The 19,441-nt window shown below is 36.5% G+C and overlaps 1 protein-coding gene across 4 annotated transcripts in view; it reads left to right on the top strand.

Moving 5' to 3' along the window:
- The first annotated feature begins 17,351 nt into the window (after window positions 1-17,351).
- Window positions 17,352-19,441, top strand: part of ADAM2 (ADAM metallopeptidase domain 2) — a 122,626-nt gene continuing 120,536 nt past the window's right edge. For all 4 annotated transcript variants that reach the window (XM_077943531.1, XM_077943529.1, XM_077943530.1 and 1 more), the window contains exons 1-2: window positions 17,352-17,650; window positions 18,570-18,646. In XM_077943531.1, the coding sequence (XP_077799657.1) occupies window positions 17,596-17,650; window positions 18,570-18,646 (132 nt within the window). In that variant the 5' untranslated portion in view covers window positions 17,352-17,595. The remainder of the gene's footprint in view (window positions 17,651-18,569; window positions 18,647-19,441) is intronic.

The following is a 19,441-nucleotide window of genomic DNA, read 5'->3' as shown; positions in this document are numbered from 1 at the left end:
GCATAAGTGACTCTTCCTCTGTCCCCTTCTCACAAGTAAATTGTGTGTTCAGTGAAAGGTTGATCAAAGACTCAAAATAATGTAACCTTTTTTTCTCTTATCTACCTATGACCTGGAAGCCCCAGCCTCAAGTTGTCCTGCCTTATTAGACAGAACCAATGTACATCTTACACATATTGATTGATGTCTCATGTCTCCCTAAAATGTATAAAAGCAAGCTGCACCCCAATCACCTTGGTCACATGTTGTCAGGATCTCCTGAGACTGTGTCACAGGTATGTCCATAACCTTGGCAATATAAACTTACTAAATTGATTGAGACCTGTCTCAGATACTTGGTGTTCACAATTTTGATCGAGGAACAAATGCTCACTTTTACTACTGCTATTTAACATTATACTGAAAGTTCCAGCCAGAGCAAAATGAAAAAAAAAAAAAAAAAGCCATCAGGATTGGAAGAAAGAATAAATTTTACCAAGGAGTAAGTGATTTTTATGTACACTGAAAACTATAAAATGTTGCTCAATGAATTTAAGAAAAACTAAATAAATATCCTGTTTTCATGGATATTTATTTGGTTCATGGGTATTTGTCATCACCTTAATATTGTTAAGATGACAATACTACCCAAAGCTATCTATAGAATCAACACAATCCCTATGAAAATTTCACAGATTTTTATTTTGCACAAATGTAAAAGTCATGTCACAACTTCATATGCAATTCAAAGAGGCCAAGAATAACAAAAACAATGTAGGAAGAGAAGAACAAAGCTGGAAAACACATGTTGGTGATTCAAAATTTACTACAAAACAATAGTACTCAAAACAGTGTGGTACTGGCATAAAGAATGACGTATAGACAATGAAGCCAAATTGAGAGTCCAGGAAGAAACTCTATACACATATGACCGATTGATTTTCAACAAGAATGCTAAGACCATACACTGAGTAAAGAATAGTCTGTTCAAAAAATGGTGCTGTGATAACCAGATATCTATGTTCAAAATAACGAAGTTGGACTTATACTTCACACCATATGCCAAAATTAACTCCAAATGGATCCATGATTTAATATAAGAGCCAAAATTATAACACTCTTAGAAAACTTATGGACAGAATTTCATGACTTTGTATTTAATATGATAGCTCAGATGTGACACCACGAGCATGAGGGGAAAAAAAGAAAATGATGCATAAATAAGACATCATCATCACCTCAAAATACAAATTTTGTGTATTGAAGGACATTATCAGGAAAGTGAAATAATACCTATAGAATGGAAGATAATACCATATTTAGATATTAATAAAATATATATTATTTATATATACATAAGGGATCTAGAATCCAGGATATATAACTAAGTCTTATCACTGAACAGCAAAAAAAGAACCCAATTAAAAAGTGTCCAAAGACTTTAACAGGTAATTTTCCAAAGATATACAAACTACCAAATAAGCACATGAGAACACACTCAATATCATAGTCACTGGGGAAATGCAAATCAAAACTACAGTTAGATATCACTTCACATCTACTTGAATGGCTATATTAAAGAAAGAAAAGAAGAAACAAATACTGCCAAGATTGGAATCCTCATATATTGCTGTTAGGATTGAAAAATGGTTTAGCCACTGTGGAAAGTGTGGCTATTCTTCAAAAAGTTAGACATAAAAATACCATATAACCTCAAGTATACTCTCACAAGAATTGAAAGCAGGTACTCAAATACATGTAAAATACAATGAATCTTTCTGAGTTTCTCTTCAAAAGGTTTAGACTGTTAACTTCCTTACCCTTTGTTCTCAAACTCAACTTTCTTGTTTCTCCTTGCCCCTAGTTACTGTAAACAGTAACTGTGTGCATGATGTGGGCCGCAACCTCCCCTGAGTTCTAATCAGTAACTCACATCTGTTCCCTTGTTTACCTGTACCCATTTTTCCCCTGAAACTGCACGTCTCACACACTCCACCACTGTACCTCACATCCCCCTCCCTTCCATATGTAGAAAAATACTTACAAGTAGCCAATTGGGTCAGCTCAGATTGTGTGGTCTGACCCCAGCCCATGGGGAAGGACACAGACATGGGGATCGCTTTAAGGATATAAAAACTCCCTGGTCTCCTTTGTTTGTTGTGCACTTGCTATCTTAATTGACACGAGCAGCATCCTTTTGCAAAAGTAAATTGCCTTGCTGAGGAAACTAAATTTATGTTTGAGTGCTATTTCTTTTGCGGCAACGGAAATTCATTTGTAACAATTTTGGTGGCCCATACAGGGAGCCCATTCTCCTCTGGGGAGGGGTCTCCAGTACTTTACCGTGGGGAGGCGCGCCCCGTCACCTTGTTGCGGTGGCCTCAAGGTGACGAATCGAGACCCACCCAGTTTGACGAATAAACTCAGACTCTCAGCAACGCAGGAAAAAAAACAAACTGGCAGCTTGGGAAACGCGGGCTCAAGTACCGCAGCGACTAGGTAAACTCTGCAAAGACCAAGTTAAGAAAAGTCTCAGGGGCGACAAAGTACTTCCTTGGTGTTCCGGATTCTGGAGGTTAAAAGTGTGTGAATGGTAGCAAGCACTACTGTTGTGCGGAGTGAGTGAGTCCAATCTGCAGTTCTGTGGTCACCTCATATGGCTTAGGGCGGCCCTTGGGAGGTCCCATCAGGGGTTTATACTGACCTGCCATCAATGCTAAGAGGGACCTGAAATATTCCTGCAAGGGAAGCGGCCAGAGCAGACGAAGCAAAAGAAAGGTGCCAGGAACTTCCAGCAGGTGGGGCTAAAGGATAGGCAAGAGATACCTCATGCAAAGGAATTGAGCCTTAATAAGCCTCCATGGAAGGATAGACAAGGAATTCCTCGTACAAGGGAAATGAGCCTTAATAAGCCTCCAGGGAAGGACAGGCAAGAGATTTCTAATACGAAAAACTGAGCCTAACTAGGACGCAACATGGGAAATACTCCAAGCACAATGGGAAGTAAAAAGGATAAAAGAGCAATAAAGATATTTCCCCAAATTGTCCCCTAGGTCTCATGTTAAAATATTGGAAAAACAAGAGAACTAAACATAAGAACAAACAACAAGTGATAAAATATTGCTGTTTTGTTTGGACCCAGAGTTCCCTCCTTAAACCCTCAATCTTCTGGCCAAATTTTGGGTCGAATGAGGTTGTGATGTGTCAACTCCTAATTTGACATGTAAATGAAAAAAGTCCAGTGTCTCAAGAGAAACTAGACTATGCTCTTTGTTGGAGAGAGGGACCTGTCCTCCTCTATCCCTTAAAAAAACTAGGGAAACACCCAATCTAGCACCCCACAATGAAGACTCAGAAAAGCTAGTTCCCATGCCAAAGGACTCCAGTGCATGAGATCCCCTATACCGCCTTCCCCCACTCAGTGCCCTCAATACTTCCCCTTGGGCAGCTGCCGCCCCAGATCCTGCCCCAGATTCTTCCCCTGTCCACGTTATTTCTCCTCCTTATAATCCTGATTCCTGGGAATCATCACCCATGAACCTGTTCACTCTCAGCCTAAGTGCCCCTCCCTAAAGGGACTCCAACATGAAGTAGAACAATGTAAAAGAGATATCCAAAATTTCCCATTTCCCTGCACATCTAAGGAGGCAGCTCTGACTCTCTTCCCCTTGAAAGAAGTACCACAGGGAGTGGGGGCCATTGACTTTGTAAGTGCTCCCTTAACTAGTTCAGAAGTCCAGCATTTAAGGAAGGAACTCAAGCCATTATTATATGACCCTTATGGGGTAGCAGATCAAGTTAATCAATTCCTGGGACTTCAGTTATACACCTGGGTCGAGTTAGTGTCCATTCTGGGCATTCTCTTCTCTGGGGAAGAGAGAGGGATGATCCATGGGGCTGCTATGGCAATTTGAGAGCATGAACAAGCTCCCGGTCAAGATGTTCCTACCGCGGATCAAAAGTTTCCCGGCCGAGAGCCCTGGTGGGGCAATAATAACCCAGCTCACCAGGAAAATATGCAAGACCTAAGGGAAATAATAATAAAGGGAATTAGGACATCTGTACCCCAACCCACAACCTTTCTAAAGCACTTGATATACAACAGGAAAACGATGAGGGGCCTATGAAATTTCTAGACAAAATGAAGGACCAAATGAAACAATATTCAGCCCTAAACTTAGAAGACCCCCTTGGACAAGGACTGTTAAAACTCCACTTCGTCACTAAGAGTTGGTTAAATATTTCAAAACAGTTACAAACATTAAAAAATTGGGAAGGCCAACCTCTGAGTGAACTTCTCAGAGAAGCTCAAAAAGTACATGTTAGAAGACATAAAAAGAAACAAAACAAAAGGCAAAACTTATGCTATTCACTTTCTAGCGGGTGGCCCCAAATCCACATACTTTTAAACAAAGTTTCCAGGAGGCCAAAAACTACAAAGGGTCCAGACCGCTGTTTAAAAGACCTGGTTCTAGAGGAACCAGGCCCTCATCTACCAGAGTCTCTAAAGAGTACGAGGGAACAAAGTCACAAAATCCTAGAGCTGGGAGAGAAGAAGGACAAGATAGGTGTTACAGATGTGGAAGGGTAGGCCACTTCAAAAGAGAATGTCCCAAATTAGAAAGAGAGAAAGAAGCCCTGCCCCTCATGCCCTTTGAGGGCGGTCAGGAACTCTGTCTCTTTTACTTCAAGTCCCACCAGAAGCCCTTGATAAATTTAGAATTGGGACCCAATCATGAGTTTATCACCTTTCTAGTTAATTCAGGGGCCACTCGCTCCTCCGTTTGTTTTCCTTCATCTAACATTGCCTGCTCTTCAGAAGACCTTTTAGTCTCTGGGGTAAAAGGAGAAGGATTTAAAGCAAAAGTCTTAGAAAATACAGAAGTTAAATACCAAGAACGATTGACTCATATCCAATTTCTGTTGACCCCCTGAGGCAGGAACTAACTTATTAGGAAGAGGCTTAATGTTGAAGTTAGACATAGGCTTACGAGTTAGTCCAAAAGGATTCCTCACCTCATTAAATTTACTCACCACCGCAAATGAGAAATGTATTCACCCCGATGTCTGGTCCAGAGAAGGAAACTGAGGAAAACTTCACATTCCCCCAACCCACATCAAGCTAAAAAGCCCCAAGGAAGTGTTGAGGAGGAAGCAATACCCTATCCCTTTAGAAGGACAGATCAGGTTAAAGCCCATAATTGAAAGTCTCATGAAAAATGGGCTTCTTGAGCCTTGTGTGTCTCCTTATAACCCCCAATACTGCCCGTCAAGAAATCAGACAGACCATACCAGTTAGTACATAATCTTAGAGCTGCCAACCAAATAGTCCAAACCACTTGCCCTGTTGTCCCTAACCCTTACACTATTCTCAGTAAAATTCCATATAATCACCAATGTTTTACTGTGATAGACATAAAAGACACTTTTTGCCCCATAGCTGAAAATAGCCAAGACATATTCGCCTTTGACTGGGAAGCCCTCCAGTCAGGGTGAAAACAACAGTATCAGTGAACAGTTTTGCTCCAAGTGTTCACAGACACATCCAACCTGTTTAGTCAGAGTCTAGAATAAGTGCCAGAAAAGGTTTCTGTTCCAAAGCACATATGCATACTCCAGTATGCTGATGATATCCTCATATCAGGAGAGGTTGTAGAAAAAGTAAACACTTTTTCCATACATACCCTTGATCATCTACACTCTGAGGGATCATGAGTCTCAAAGAAAAAGCTTCAGTATGTAGAATCTGAGGTCAAATATTTAGGCCATTTAATAAGTGCAGGCAAGCGGAGAATAGGTCTGGAGTGAGTTGAAGGCATTGTGTCTTTACCCTTGCCTCAAACGAAGCATGAGCTCGGAAAGTTTCTAGGATTAGTTGGATACTGCTGCTCATGGATTGACTCATATACCTTATGCAGTAAGTTGCTATACCAGAAGCGTACTCAAGAAAAATCTGAGTCCTGTGGACTTCTGAGGAAGTCGACCAAATTGAGGAATTAAAAGAAAGACTTATGACTGCCCCAGTGTTAGCTCTGCCTTCTCCAGAAAAGCCCTTTCGTCTTTTTTGTCAATGTAAATAATGGAGTGGCTATAGGAATGCTTACCCAAGAATTCGGTGGCTGCCAGAAGCCTGTAGCCTTATCAAATGTTTTAGACCCTGTCACCTCAATGGGTCTCAATGCATTCAATCTGTTGCCACTACGGCAATATTAGTTGAAGAAAGCAGAAAGTTAACTTTTAAGGCAAAGTTAACTGTAAGCACACCCTGCCAAGTTAGAGCAGTACTAAATCAAAAAGCTGGGAGGTAGCTTGCTGACTTCAGAATCCTGAAATATAAGGCTATTTTGCTAGAAAAAGATGATTTAACCTTAACTACTAATAATTCACTCATCCCAGCAGGTTTCCTAACAGGAGATCCAAATCTAAAGAAGGAGCACTTATGTCTAAATTTAATTGACTACCAAAGGTCAGACCAGACCTAGGGGAGACCCCCTTCAAAACAGGACGACACTTATTCATACATGGTTCTTCCAGGGTAATTGAAGGAAAAAGACACAAAGGGTATTCAGTAATCGATGGGGAAACTCTTAAAGAAGTGGAGTCAGGTAAATTGCTGGTCTGCCCAAACTTTTGAGTTGTTGCACTTCTCAATAAATGTTAATATATCTATCTTTCCCTTAAACTATTGGGTTAGAGACCTATTACTACTCATGATAGTGATATTTGATTCACTAGAGCTTGAGTTTTTGAGGTAAATACAAAAGTACATTTAAATTTCATACTCCAGAAAAAGAAGACTATATATCTAAGAAAGGAAAGGCAAAAAATACAGATTCATGTGTATTCACATTGATTGTGCATAAAACATAACTTTCAATAATGGTAAAACTAACAGAATAGCTTTGTTATGTTCCCTGACCTATACAAAGTTTAAAAAATAGTTCTACATGACTATAGGGCATCGTCAGAAGTCGCGGTATATTAATCTTTGAAAATTCTTTTCTCCATAAGCAATAAGCAAATGTCAAAATTTCTCAGAATCAACTTTTCATAACTCTGGAAATTCAAAGGCTTGCAGCCACCCAGATAACATTTATTCAAGACAGACAGCTAAATCTCAGTAAGAACAGTAAACTTCGTAGTATTTTAATCTGTCCTAGCCTATCTATCACTCTCCAGATCTACAATGTCCTTGAAAAATAACAGCCTGCATTTCTAGTGCAGCCTGGTAGGCATTGGAGGAAGCACAACACACACGGAGCTCCAAGGATTATTTGACCTGTTTGGTCATTCTCCAGAAGACTCCACTTGCAAGAATGCTTGTATTAGATTGAACTGGAAGGTGTATACAAAACTAGAAGGTGTATACAAAAAGCTTTTCTTCCCAGGATCCTTTGTAAAAAACAATTTACAGGCAGGTGTTTTAAATTTTCAGCAGCCTGAGGCAATGGATAACAGTTTGAACAAACAACAGACAGACCAAAATATTTAACAGAAGGCATCAGGGAGTGACATATTCACAGAAGCTTTGAAAATCTAAACTCTGAAAGGCAACAAGGATGTGTAGGGCTATCCACACGCACAGAAGATACCTGAGACCAAGAGAAGGCCCTAAACTCTTATCTCTGGCTGACCTTGAAGCTCTGAACAAGCAAGCGGTGAAGGCTAAGATTTTCAGCAGTTTGGTTCAGTGTTGAAGATATCACAGAGTAGGCACACAGAGCCCATTGGGAGGCTTGTTGGCACCAGACATTTAAAATAAGCTCTGTCTAATTATTAGCTGACCACAAATCTGAGTAGAGATTTCAGTGACTGCACACAACAATGGATACAGACTTTGCAGAACGATTTGAGGAAAGCTTCTAAACAAACAACTATTATAACAAGCAGAAGTCATAGTAATCCTCAGGAGGAAGGAAGAATCTGACCTCCAGAGTTGCTGTATGATATCATTTGGAATGTTCTATTTTCAGCCAAATTTATGAGACATACAGAAAAATTATGGTCCATACACAAGAAAGAAACAAGCAGTAGAAACTTTCCCCGAGGAATCCTAAATGTTGATCTTGCTAGACAAAGACACGAAATGAGCTATTTTAAATATATTCAAAGACCTAAAAGAAACCATGTCTAAATAATTAAAAGAAAGTATGAAAATCATGACTCACCAGATAGAGAATATCAAGAAAAGAATAGAAATTATAAAAAACAATCAAAAAAAAAGTTCTGGTGTTAAAAAGTACAATACTCAAAGAAAAAATTAACTAGAAAGGCTTCACAACAGCTTTGAGCAGGCAGAAGAGAAGCAGTGAACGTATTTATTTATTTAAATAAAAATCTGCTTCCCCATTTCTTTTTTTAAATGAACTTTTATTGTAGATCTTGGGGGCACATGTGTAAGTTAGTTCCAAAGGTATATTGCACAGTGCTGGGGTTTGGATTATGACTGAACCTATCAATCATGGTTTCAACCCTGGTCTCCCTCCCTTCCTCCCTTCTCACTCTTGTATTCCCCAGGGCCTGTTGTTCCTATCTTTATGTCCCTGAGTACCCAATATTTAGCTCCCTACTGTAAGAGAACATACAGTATTTGTTGCTTTTGTTTCAAAGCAAAGAAAGAATTTAAAGAGACACCAATTGAAGAAATTCAGGTGAGGAAAGGAAAGGAAAGGAAAATGACAATTTCACAGACCTGTGACACACAATCAGACTTACAAACATACAATAGGTGTCCTAAAAGAGAGGGAAGAAATAAAAAGGCATAAAGAATATTTGAAGAAATAAGGTCTGAAAACTTCCCCATTTGATGAGAAACAATAATCTACACACCTAAGAGGCTCAACAAACTCCAAGAATGATAAACTCAATCATCCATAACTAATGCATAATAATGAAACTGTCAAAAGCCAGAGATAATCCTGAAAGTAGCAAGAAGGAAGCAACTCATTATTTGCAGAAGATCCTCAGTAAGATTCAAAGATGATTTCATTGTATACCATGGAATCTAGAGATAATTGGGTGACATACTCAAAGTGCTGAAAAATAAACTATGTCAACCAAAAATTCAACATTTTGTGAAACTTTCCTTCAAAAATGATAATAATGATATCTTCATATAAACAACAAAAAAGAAATTTGCTTCTTGCAGACTTACCCTATAAGATATACTAAAGAAAGTCCTTCAAGTTGAAATGAAAGGAAACTAGACAGTAATTAAAATCCACATGAAGAAATAAAGACAGGAGACAGTGGTAAATATGTAGGTAACACAATTCACAGTATAAATACATTTTTGTTTCTAATGCTTTTTATTTTATCTGATTTAAAAGACAATTTCAAAAGCAATCATTATAAATACATTTCAGGTGGTGTATATTTTATTTGGCAACAAAATCCAAAGGACAGGAGAGAGAAATGGGGCTTTATAAGAGCAAAATTGGTGTATACAGCTGAAATTAGGTTGGTATTAATCTGAACTATATTGTTATAAATTAATGTGTTAATTTTAATTCTCAGGGAACCTATTACAAAAACATTCAAAAATGTGTTAAAAGAAGTAATGAGGGAATTATTACAGTACACTGGAAAATATCTATTTGACCAAAAAAAAAGCTATAAATGAATAGAGGGAAAAAAATCTTAAACACATACCAAAAAAAAAAAAAAAAAAGCAAAATGATAGAGTTAGGTCTTACCTCATCAGCAATTGTATTATCTGTCAATCAATAGTTCAAACTCACCAATGAAGAGGAAGAGACTAGAAAAATAAATAAATAAATAAAATCCAACTATATGGTCTCCATAAGAAATAGAGTTTAAATTCAGACACAAATAGGTTGAAAGTAAAAGAATGGAAACAGATTATTTCATGCAAATTGTCAAAAAAGAAAAAAAAAAAAAAAAGAAAGAGATAAAGCAAAGAAAAAAAGAAGAAACAGCTACACCAAACACCAATGCAATTATCTGAATGTTTGTGTCTCCTCAGAATTAAATGTTGAAACTTAATCCCCAGTGTGATAGTATTAAGAGGTAGGGCCTTTTAGGAAGGACTTTCCTTTATGAATGAAAAATTATGTAACTTGATGTTTATAAGATCTATCTAGGTTTAACATTATTAGTAATTCATTCTATTTTATTGACTGAAATCCTACTGAATGAACAAGCAACATTATATTAACCTGTTCAGCAGTTGATGGACATTTGAGCTGTTTCCACCTTTCGGATATTATGAATAATCATGCTGTGGACATTTGTGTTCAAGTTCTTAAATGAACATATGTTGTTTTGTCTCTTGGGTATATATCTAGAAGTGGAATTTTTGGGCAATATGACAAACTATTTTTCATCTTTTTGAAGAACTTCTAAACTAATTTCCAAAGGAACTGTGCCATTTAACATTCCCATCATCAGTGTTTGAAAAGTTCGGATTCTTTCAATCCTTGCCAATACTTATTTTCCATTTTATTGATTATTTATAGTGCTTGTGAAGCAATATCTCATTATGGTTTTGGATTTTGTTTCTCAATGCCTAATGACTAATGATCTAATTAGTAATGATCTTGAGCATCTTTTCATGAGGTCATTAGTCATTGATAATATATCTCCTTTGGAGAAATATGTGTTGAAATACTTTACCCATTTTTATTGGGTTACTTTTCTTTTTTGTTGAATTGTAACAATTCTTTATATATTTCTGCTTTGTTAATTGTTTTCTGTATTTTTAAAATATGGATTCGTTGTTTCTTTCTTCCTTTCTCACTGTCTCCCTTTGTGATTATATGGTTTTCTGTAGTAATAGTGCTATGGTTTGAATGTGTTCTCCAAATTTCCTGTCTTGGAAATGAAATTCCAAAATTCATATGCTGATGGCTTTTGGAGGTCATGTCTTATGGGTGGTAATTATGATTAGATGAGGTCATCAAGGTGGATTCTCCATGACGGTATTAGTGGCTTTATAAGAAGAAGTAGAGACCAGAACTACTGTGTTTGCTCTGTCTCACAATTTGATGTCTCCTGCCATGTCATGATGCACAGAAAGGACCTCACCAGATGCCAGCCTCATATTCTCGGACTTCTCAAGCCTCCAGCACCATGAGTTCAATAAACCTCTCTTATTCATTACCCAGTCTGTGGTATTCTGTTATAGCAACAGAAAACAGTTTAAACTAGGTATGCTTTAATTTCTTTCTTTTTAATGTTTTAAACTTTTGGTTTTTGCTGTGTGGTTACCGTGGGGCCTACATAAAACATCATCTAGTTATAATAGCCTATTTTAAGCGCTTAACTTTGATTTGAATTAAACTTAACTTTGATTGCATAAAAACCCTACCTTTTTATTCCCCCTACATGTGTTTTGATGCCACAGTTTACATCCTTTTATATTGTGTTCCTCTTAACAAATTATTATAGCCATTTTTTTGTAGGTTTTCTCTTTTAACCTTCTTAATAAAGAGATAATTTACATACCACCATTGCTATATTACAGTATTCTGAATTTGACTGCGTACTTACTCTTATCAGTGAGTTTTATACATCTCTGTGTTTTTATATTACTAATTAGTCTCTTTATTTTTTCATCCTGAGGAATTTCCTTTAGTATTTCTTATAAGGGTGGGCTAGTGGTGATAAACTCATTCAGGTTTGCTTGTATGGTAAAGTCTTTATCTCTTCTTTATTTCTGAAGTATAGCTTTGCCTAGTGAAGTATTCCTAGTTGACAGGTTTTTGTTTTTTTTGTTTTATTGTTTTTTGTTTTTTGTTTTTTGTTTTTTGTTTTTTCTTTCTGGCAGTGCTATGAACATATCATCTCACTATTTTCCTGGCCTGCTGCTGAGAAATCTGATATGTAACGTGAATTTCTTTTGTGTGTGATGTGCTTCCTTTCTCTTGCTATTTTTTGGATCTTCTCATCTTTAATTTTTGACAGTTTGATTACAGTAAGTCTTGATTTAGTATTGTTTGGATTGGATTTGACTGGATAATCTTGAGTTTCATCTACTTTGATATTTACATCTTTCTTCAAATTTGGAAAGTATTTGTCATTATTTATTTAAATAAGCTCTTTCCCCCTCCATTTCTGTGTTTTATGAGCATACCCTTAATACTTTCTTGAACCATCGTTATACTAGATTTGATAACACATTCACAATCATAAGCTGAGGACAAACTGGAAGATTATGTTTTCCTAATGCAGAGACTACCACTATAATTTTTCAAACTAGAACATGGAAAGAAAGTAATTCAAAAAGCAGGGAAGAATTTCAGATCCTGGGAAACTATAAAATGATCTAGTCTAACACAGACTCACAATATGAGGAGCAGAGAAAATAAGATAGGGAAAATATATAAAGAGAAAATATTTGAGAGTTTGAAAAATGGATAAAGGATATAAATTCATAAACCCAAAAAACACTTCACATTCTGCGATAACCAACATAAAGGAATTGCACATCTAGGTATATCATAATCAAACTGCTGACAACCAAAGATAAAGAGAAATTATTTAAAACAAGCACAGAAAAAAATTTGGGAGGGAACGACATGAAGAATGATGTTAGACATAACAGAAGGCGAAGTCTAGTTCTCATTAGAAGCAATGGAAGGCAAAAATCACTGGAATGAAATGCTTAAGTTACTGCAAAAAAAATACCTGTCAATGTAGAATGTTATACCCATCAGGAATACACTTCAGAAATGAAGACAAAATTGAAAACAATTTTTATAAGCTAAGAGCAGAGAGAATTTATCTGTATAAATATAAACCTGTAAAAATAGAGACTGAAATTATTTAAGTAAATAAAATAGTAATATAATATTTCGTGATAGAGATGTAGATATAGTAATAAATCCCATACAATGAAATATTCAACACTAAAAGGAAATGAGCTATCAAGTCATGAAAAAAAGTAAAGGAACCTTAAATTTCTTTTCGATTTTGTTTTTTTGAGATGGAGTCTCATTCTGTCGCCCAGGCTGGAGTGTTGGCATGATCTCGGCTCACTGTAACCTCTGCCTCCCGGGTTCAAGCGATTCTCCTACCTCAGCCTCCCACGTAGCTGGGATTACAGGTGCCCACCACCATGCCTGGCTAATTTTTGTATTTTTAGTAGAGAGGGGGTTTCACCATTTTGGCCAGACTGGTCTCAAACTCCTGACCTCAAGTGATTCTCCCACTTCAGCCTCCCAGAGTGGTGGGATTACAGGTGTGAGCCACTGCGCCTGGCCAGGAACCTTAAATTTCTAAGTGAAAGGAGCCAAAATGAAAAGGCTATAGTACTGGTGATTCCATTATTACATTCTGGAAGAGGTAAAATTATGGAAACAGTAAAAAACATCAGTGGTTGGCAGGGAGTCAGAGAGAAAAGAGGGATAAATAATTGCAACACAGAGCAAGGAAACAATTTTGATTGGCACTATAATGATAGATGCACATCATTACACATTTGTCAAAACTCATAGAATGTGCAACACAAAGAGTCACCCTTAATGTAAGCTATGGATTTGGTTGTTAAGGATGTGTCCATGTGTACAATGTTCATGGATTGTAACAAATGTACCATACAGATGTAGGATGTTGACAATGGGAGATGCTGTGCGTGTGGAGTTAAGGATATGTGACAATTCTCTTTTCCACTGGGTATTTTTCTGAACCTAGAACAGCCCTAAAAAAAGCCTATTAATTGTACATATATGTATATATGTAAAATATGTGGCTATAAAATTAAATTAAATTGAATTATCTTGTTGCAATATTCTTACTTTGTTTATTATGGGTATGTGGAATGCAATATGTTGAAGATATATAATATAATCTCTAAACACTAAAAAACCCCAAAAGAACAAACAGATATTTAAAAATTAAAGAGACCAGGTGAAATTAAATTTAAAGCAGCTTCCATTATTCAAAAGAGGTAAGAAAGTGAAAATAAAAGACGAGACAACCAGTAGGAAAACAATAGAAAACTACTAGTAGGTGAGAGACATAAACTTAACATGTCCGTAATTACTGTAAAGAAACGGACCTAATACTTCAATTAAAGTCAAGATCATCAGACTGAATTTAAAAATCTATATGTTATTTATACACAAATTCACATGCACAAACTTTAAGGACATGCCTTTAAAGTGAAATATTTTTTGTAAAATATCCCAAGCAAATTCTAATCATTAAAAACTATCTGGCTATGGAAGTGTTAGATAAAATAAGCTTAATGGCAAAAAGTCAGCATGGGCAAAGAGTGGCATTATAATGACACAAGTTCACTTCATCAGAAAGACAAAACATGCCTAAATGAGTTTTTTAAAAAACTTATCTCCAAAATACGATAATTAAAAATTTATAAAACACAAAGGAAAAATAGAAAAGGATTTTTAGTCGGACATAATAAAAGAACAAGCATACAAAAGAATTAATAAGGATATAAGATATTTGAAAATGTATTATCCAACTTGATCTAGTTGACATTTAAAGAATAAAATAATCCACAACTAAATAGTCTGCATTCTTTTACAGTTTGCATTAATTCGAAACATTCAATGTAATGAGCCATCTAATGGGCAATGAATTTTCTCTTAGTGAATTGCAATGGCTTGAAATTATTTAGGATACAATCTATGATCACAATTGGATTGAGTTAGACATCAATAAAAAAAGTAAGACATGCTCAAATATGTGGCATTTAAATAACACCACTAAACATGTGGGGCAAAAAAAAAATCATGAAGAAAAGTAGAAAACATTTAGAATTGAATATTAATGAAAGTAAAGTATATCAAAATAAAGTATAAGCATACAATGGTGAAGTTAAAGCAATGAATAGATAGAAATTTGGAAATAGGTGGAGATTAGTTTAAAGACATAGGTTACAAAGAAGAAATGTTTAAAATAAATAATATAAACTTCCAACCGTAGAAGCTAGAAAAAGAACATTACGCCCAAAGTAGAAAAAAGGAAAAGAACACAAGAACAAAAATCAACAAAGCAGAAAATATACAATAGAAAAAGTAAAGAAATCCAAAATTGAGTTCCTGTAAAACTTAATAAAAATGATAAATTCCAAGAACTATTTACCCCGCATAAAGAGAAACATCACAAATTGTCAATATTTAGAATGAAAGAAGAGAGATGTCGGCAAGTGCTATAGAACTTAAAAAGTTGCTAGAGGAGAGGAAGGTATTAAGAACAACTTTTGTCAATAATTTAACAACCCTGAATAAACGGACAAATTCCTTCAGAAACATGGCTTTCTCAAAGCATGATTAAAAAAGTAAATAAGTCTTCTCACAAAGAAAACTCCAGGTCATAGTCACTGTATTTCTAAATGCTAAGAAACACTAAAATAATAAATATTCACAGCATTACACTATTTCAAAGAGTAAAGGAAGAGATAACAATTCTTAATTTCTTTTATGAGGGCAGCATGTCTCTGAAACAAAAATTGGTAAGTTCATTACAATGAAAGAACATTACAGAGAAATATCTTTACTAATATGAATGCAAAAATGCAAAACAAAATAGTAGAAAATCAAACCCACAAAATGTAAAAGGGTGGGACATCATGGCCAAATATGGTATATTCCAAGAGTGCAAGTTTAACACTGGAAAATCGATAATTTTATCATATTAACAAAAAATGGAGAAAACTATATGATCACATCATTTATGCAGAAAAGGCATTTGATAAAATTCAACATCTGTGATAAAATAGGTACCATTGAAAACCTCATCACATTTGGAATAAAATAAAATTTCTGAATAAGACTAATTTATATCTACAAAACTCTATTAAAAGTGAAAAAGCAAGCCCTGGTACACAAGATATTTGCAATCATTATATCCAACAAAGGAATCACATCTTAACTTCATCAACAGATTGTACATTCAGTTAAAAAGAGACAAGGCTACCTAATGAGAAATCAGACTGAAGTCTCAAAAAGGCTCTTACCAAAGAAGCTACATAAATTAGCAATAAACAGATCAAATTGTGCTGAAGTTCATTAACCACCATGAAAATGAAAATTGAAACGGAAATAACTAAAATGAAGGACAGAGAGAGGAGGAAAACAAGCGTAGGCATTGATGTGTAGGAAGTGGAATTTTCATACACTTCTGGTGGGAGCATAAATTAGTACAGTCTTAGAAAACTTGTCGGAAGTATCTACCAACACATACCCTGTGATGCGACAACTTCACTCCAGAAATATACCCAGTAGAAATCCTTACTTATTACACCAAAAGGCATGTAGAAGAATATTTGTAGCTAAATATTATTGTTAATAGCTGGAACAATAAACAAACCAAATATTCATTAATAGTAAAATGGAAAAACAAATGGTGTTATATTTATTGAATCTGTAATATACACCGGTGAGGATAAAACAGAACTATTGCTTTGTATGAACCTTACAATCATCCGATTAAAAGAACCAAAAAGGATGAGTTCATGTCCTTTGTAGGGACATGGATGAAGCTGGAAACCATAATTCTGAGCAAACTATGGCAAGGACAGAAAACCAAACACCGCATGTTGTCACTCACAGGTGGGAATTGAACAATGAGAACACTTGGACACAGGGCGGGGAACACCACATACAGGGGTCTGTCGTCGGATGGGGGAAGCGGAGAGGGATAGCATTAGGAGATACACCTAATGTAAATGATGAGTTAATGGGTGCAGCAAACCAACATGGCACATGTATACATATGTAACAAATCTGCACGTTGTGTGCATGTACCCTAGAACTTAAAGAATAAAAAGTAAAAAATTAAACAGAAAAAGGAAATTTGTATCTTTTAAAGAATTTTCTGTTCATCTAAAAAAAATACCCAATGAAAGAGTACACAGTGATTGTTTCTACTTGCAAAAAGTTCGAAAACAGACAAAACTTATCTTTGGTTGTTTAGAAGTCGTGGTTGTGAAGTGGGAATCTGGGGATTTGGGTGGTTCTTTTTTTCATTTCTTCGTCGTGGTACTAATTACACTGTTTTTTTTTTTTTTTTCACTTGAATATTAATTGACCTGTGAACCTATGATTTATTATATACTTTTTCATTTTTTGTTTTGTTTTGTTTTGACGGAGTTTCGCTCTGTCGCCCAGGCTGGAGTGCAGTGGTAGGATCTCTGCTCACTGCAACCTCCGCCTCCCAGGTTCAAGCTATTCTCCTGCCTCAGCTTCCCGAGTAGCTGGGATTACAGGTGCCTGCCACCACGCCCAGTTATTATTATTATTATTTTTTTTTTTTTGTATTTTTAGTAGGGACGGGGTTTCTCCATGTTGGGGAAACCGGTCTCGAGCTCCTGATACGTGTTTATATACATTCAATTAAAATTTTACTTAAGAAGTGTTTATGAATCTTCTTGTTCCTCAGCTGTTGGAAGTGATTTTGTTGTCGTTGTTGCCTTAATTAGGCATCACGTCCCCTGGAGTGCTTATCCTGCAAGAGGCAGGGCCCGGGAGTTCGCATGTTCCACAGCGCACCGCACCCAACCTCAGCCCACCTGGGCTCTCCCAGCCTCCTGCCTCTTCCAGCTGCGTAGCCGGGGCGTCATCTCGCGCTCCCAACAGCCCTGTAACCACCAACTGCCATTATTCCGGCTGGGACCCAGGACTTCAAGCCATGTGGCGCGTCCTGTTTCTGCTCAGCGGGCTCGGCGGGCTGTGGATGGACAGTAGTAAGTAGAAAAACTCCTTCTTTAGCCTTTTGGGACCCTCGGCGCTACTCCCCCTTTGCCTCCAAGTTACACTGGACATCCCTGGGAGGATGCTTTCCTGTGAGGTTTCCAACTCGGCAACTCCAAGCTCATCCCCGACATTGCCGCCTTCCCCAACCAAAATCCATAGAGAATAAGGGCTCTCCCACACGTCCTGGAAACCTAGGAAAGATGGGAGGTCCCAGGCCTTAAGAGGATGCTCCAAAATTGTAGTTTCAGATCCTGCTTTGCATTTTTCACGACAGTGAAGGTTGAGACCCAACTTCTGTACTCTCTAGCTGAAGAGTCCAGAGTGAGGGGCTTGAACCTATTGACCCAAGGTTACCAGATCCTACCTACAGGGCAATACTCCTAAAGCAATATACCTACTTCTTTTTTAAAAAAAAAAAAAAAATATGGCTGGGCGCGGTGGCTCACGCCTGTAATCCCAGCACTTTGGGAGGCCGAGGAAGGCGGATCACGAGGTCAGGAGATCGAGACCATCCTGGCTAACACAGTGAAACCCCCCCTCCTACTAAAAATATAAAAAATTAGCCAGGGGTGGTGGTGCGTGCCTGTAGTGCCAGCTGCTCGGGAGGCTGAGGCAGGGGAATCGCTTGAATCCGGGAGGCTGAGGTTGCAGTGAAGGGAGATTGTGCCACTGCACTCCAGCCTGGGCGACAGAGACTTCGTCTCAAAAAAAATAAAAAATAAAATAAAAAATAAAAACATTTAAAAAGCCACAAAAAAAACCTCCTTGTAATTTTAGAAAGAAATGGGAAGATAATAAAACTGAGAAGCAGCGTATAGAATAGAGATTAGAGATATAGATGAAAAACTCATAAAAGAAGCTCTGAAATGATGGGTATTGTTCTAATAAAACATTTTGCACATTTTGCAGATTTTGATAGTTTACCTGTGCAAATTACAGTTCCGGAGAAAATACGGTCAATAATAAAGGAAGAAATTGAATCGCAGGTAATGAATCACTACCATTATTTACAAATTAAAAATCATGTAAATATTTTATTTCTAAGAAGTTAATCTGCCATTTTCCATTCATGCACACCTGTTGAATTTTATATTTATACCCAATTTTTATTTATGCCCAATTTTCCCTGAAAGGAAAAGTCCTTTTGTAAATGAACCAGGATCAACAATGTTTCACAGAAATAATGGTGCAGTGATGCTGGATATCAAAGCCCCAAGTCCATTTTCTGAATCTGTCTTCCTCTTGGATGTCTTTGAATAATCATTGGCTTGATTGTTCTAGAGATTCTGTTCTCACTCACCGTTCAGGCTGTATTTGGAGGAATTTTTTTGTCATTGTTGCGAAGTAAGCCTCGGCTTGCTTATATGGGATGATGATCACTTGAATTAGTGATGTTATATTAATGATTTTTTAGCCCTGATTGAAATATGTTAATGATTGGGACTCTTTATGTTATTTTAGATTATTTTAGTTCAGAATTATTATTCTCTTTTTAAAATTAGAATTTAAAAGCTTCTTGTCATTTTCACTAAGTTCTAGAATCCATTTCTGAAGTGGAATGTGGTTTCTTGAGACATCAATTTTTTTCTTTTTTGGTTTAGCAGATGCTTGGTAATTTAAATGCAAATATTTCCTTAGCATGTATCCATTTGTCATCCTAATACAGACATTATAGCTTAAGATGGTATATAAAACATTTTTAAATGAATGCATATGTATTAATAAAACAAATCATTTAAATAGAAAATAAGCAGTGAGGCTTTTATGAAAGATTTTTAATG

The sequence above is a fragment of the Macaca mulatta genome, chromosome 8 (genome assembly GCF_049350105.2).
Source record: "Macaca mulatta isolate MMU2019108-1 chromosome 8, T2T-MMU8v2.0, whole genome shotgun sequence".
Lineage (NCBI taxonomy): Eukaryota > Metazoa > Chordata > Mammalia > Primates > Cercopithecidae > Macaca > Macaca mulatta.
Note: the sequence above shows the minus strand (reverse complement) of the source record. Positions and strands in the feature narration are given on the sequence as shown.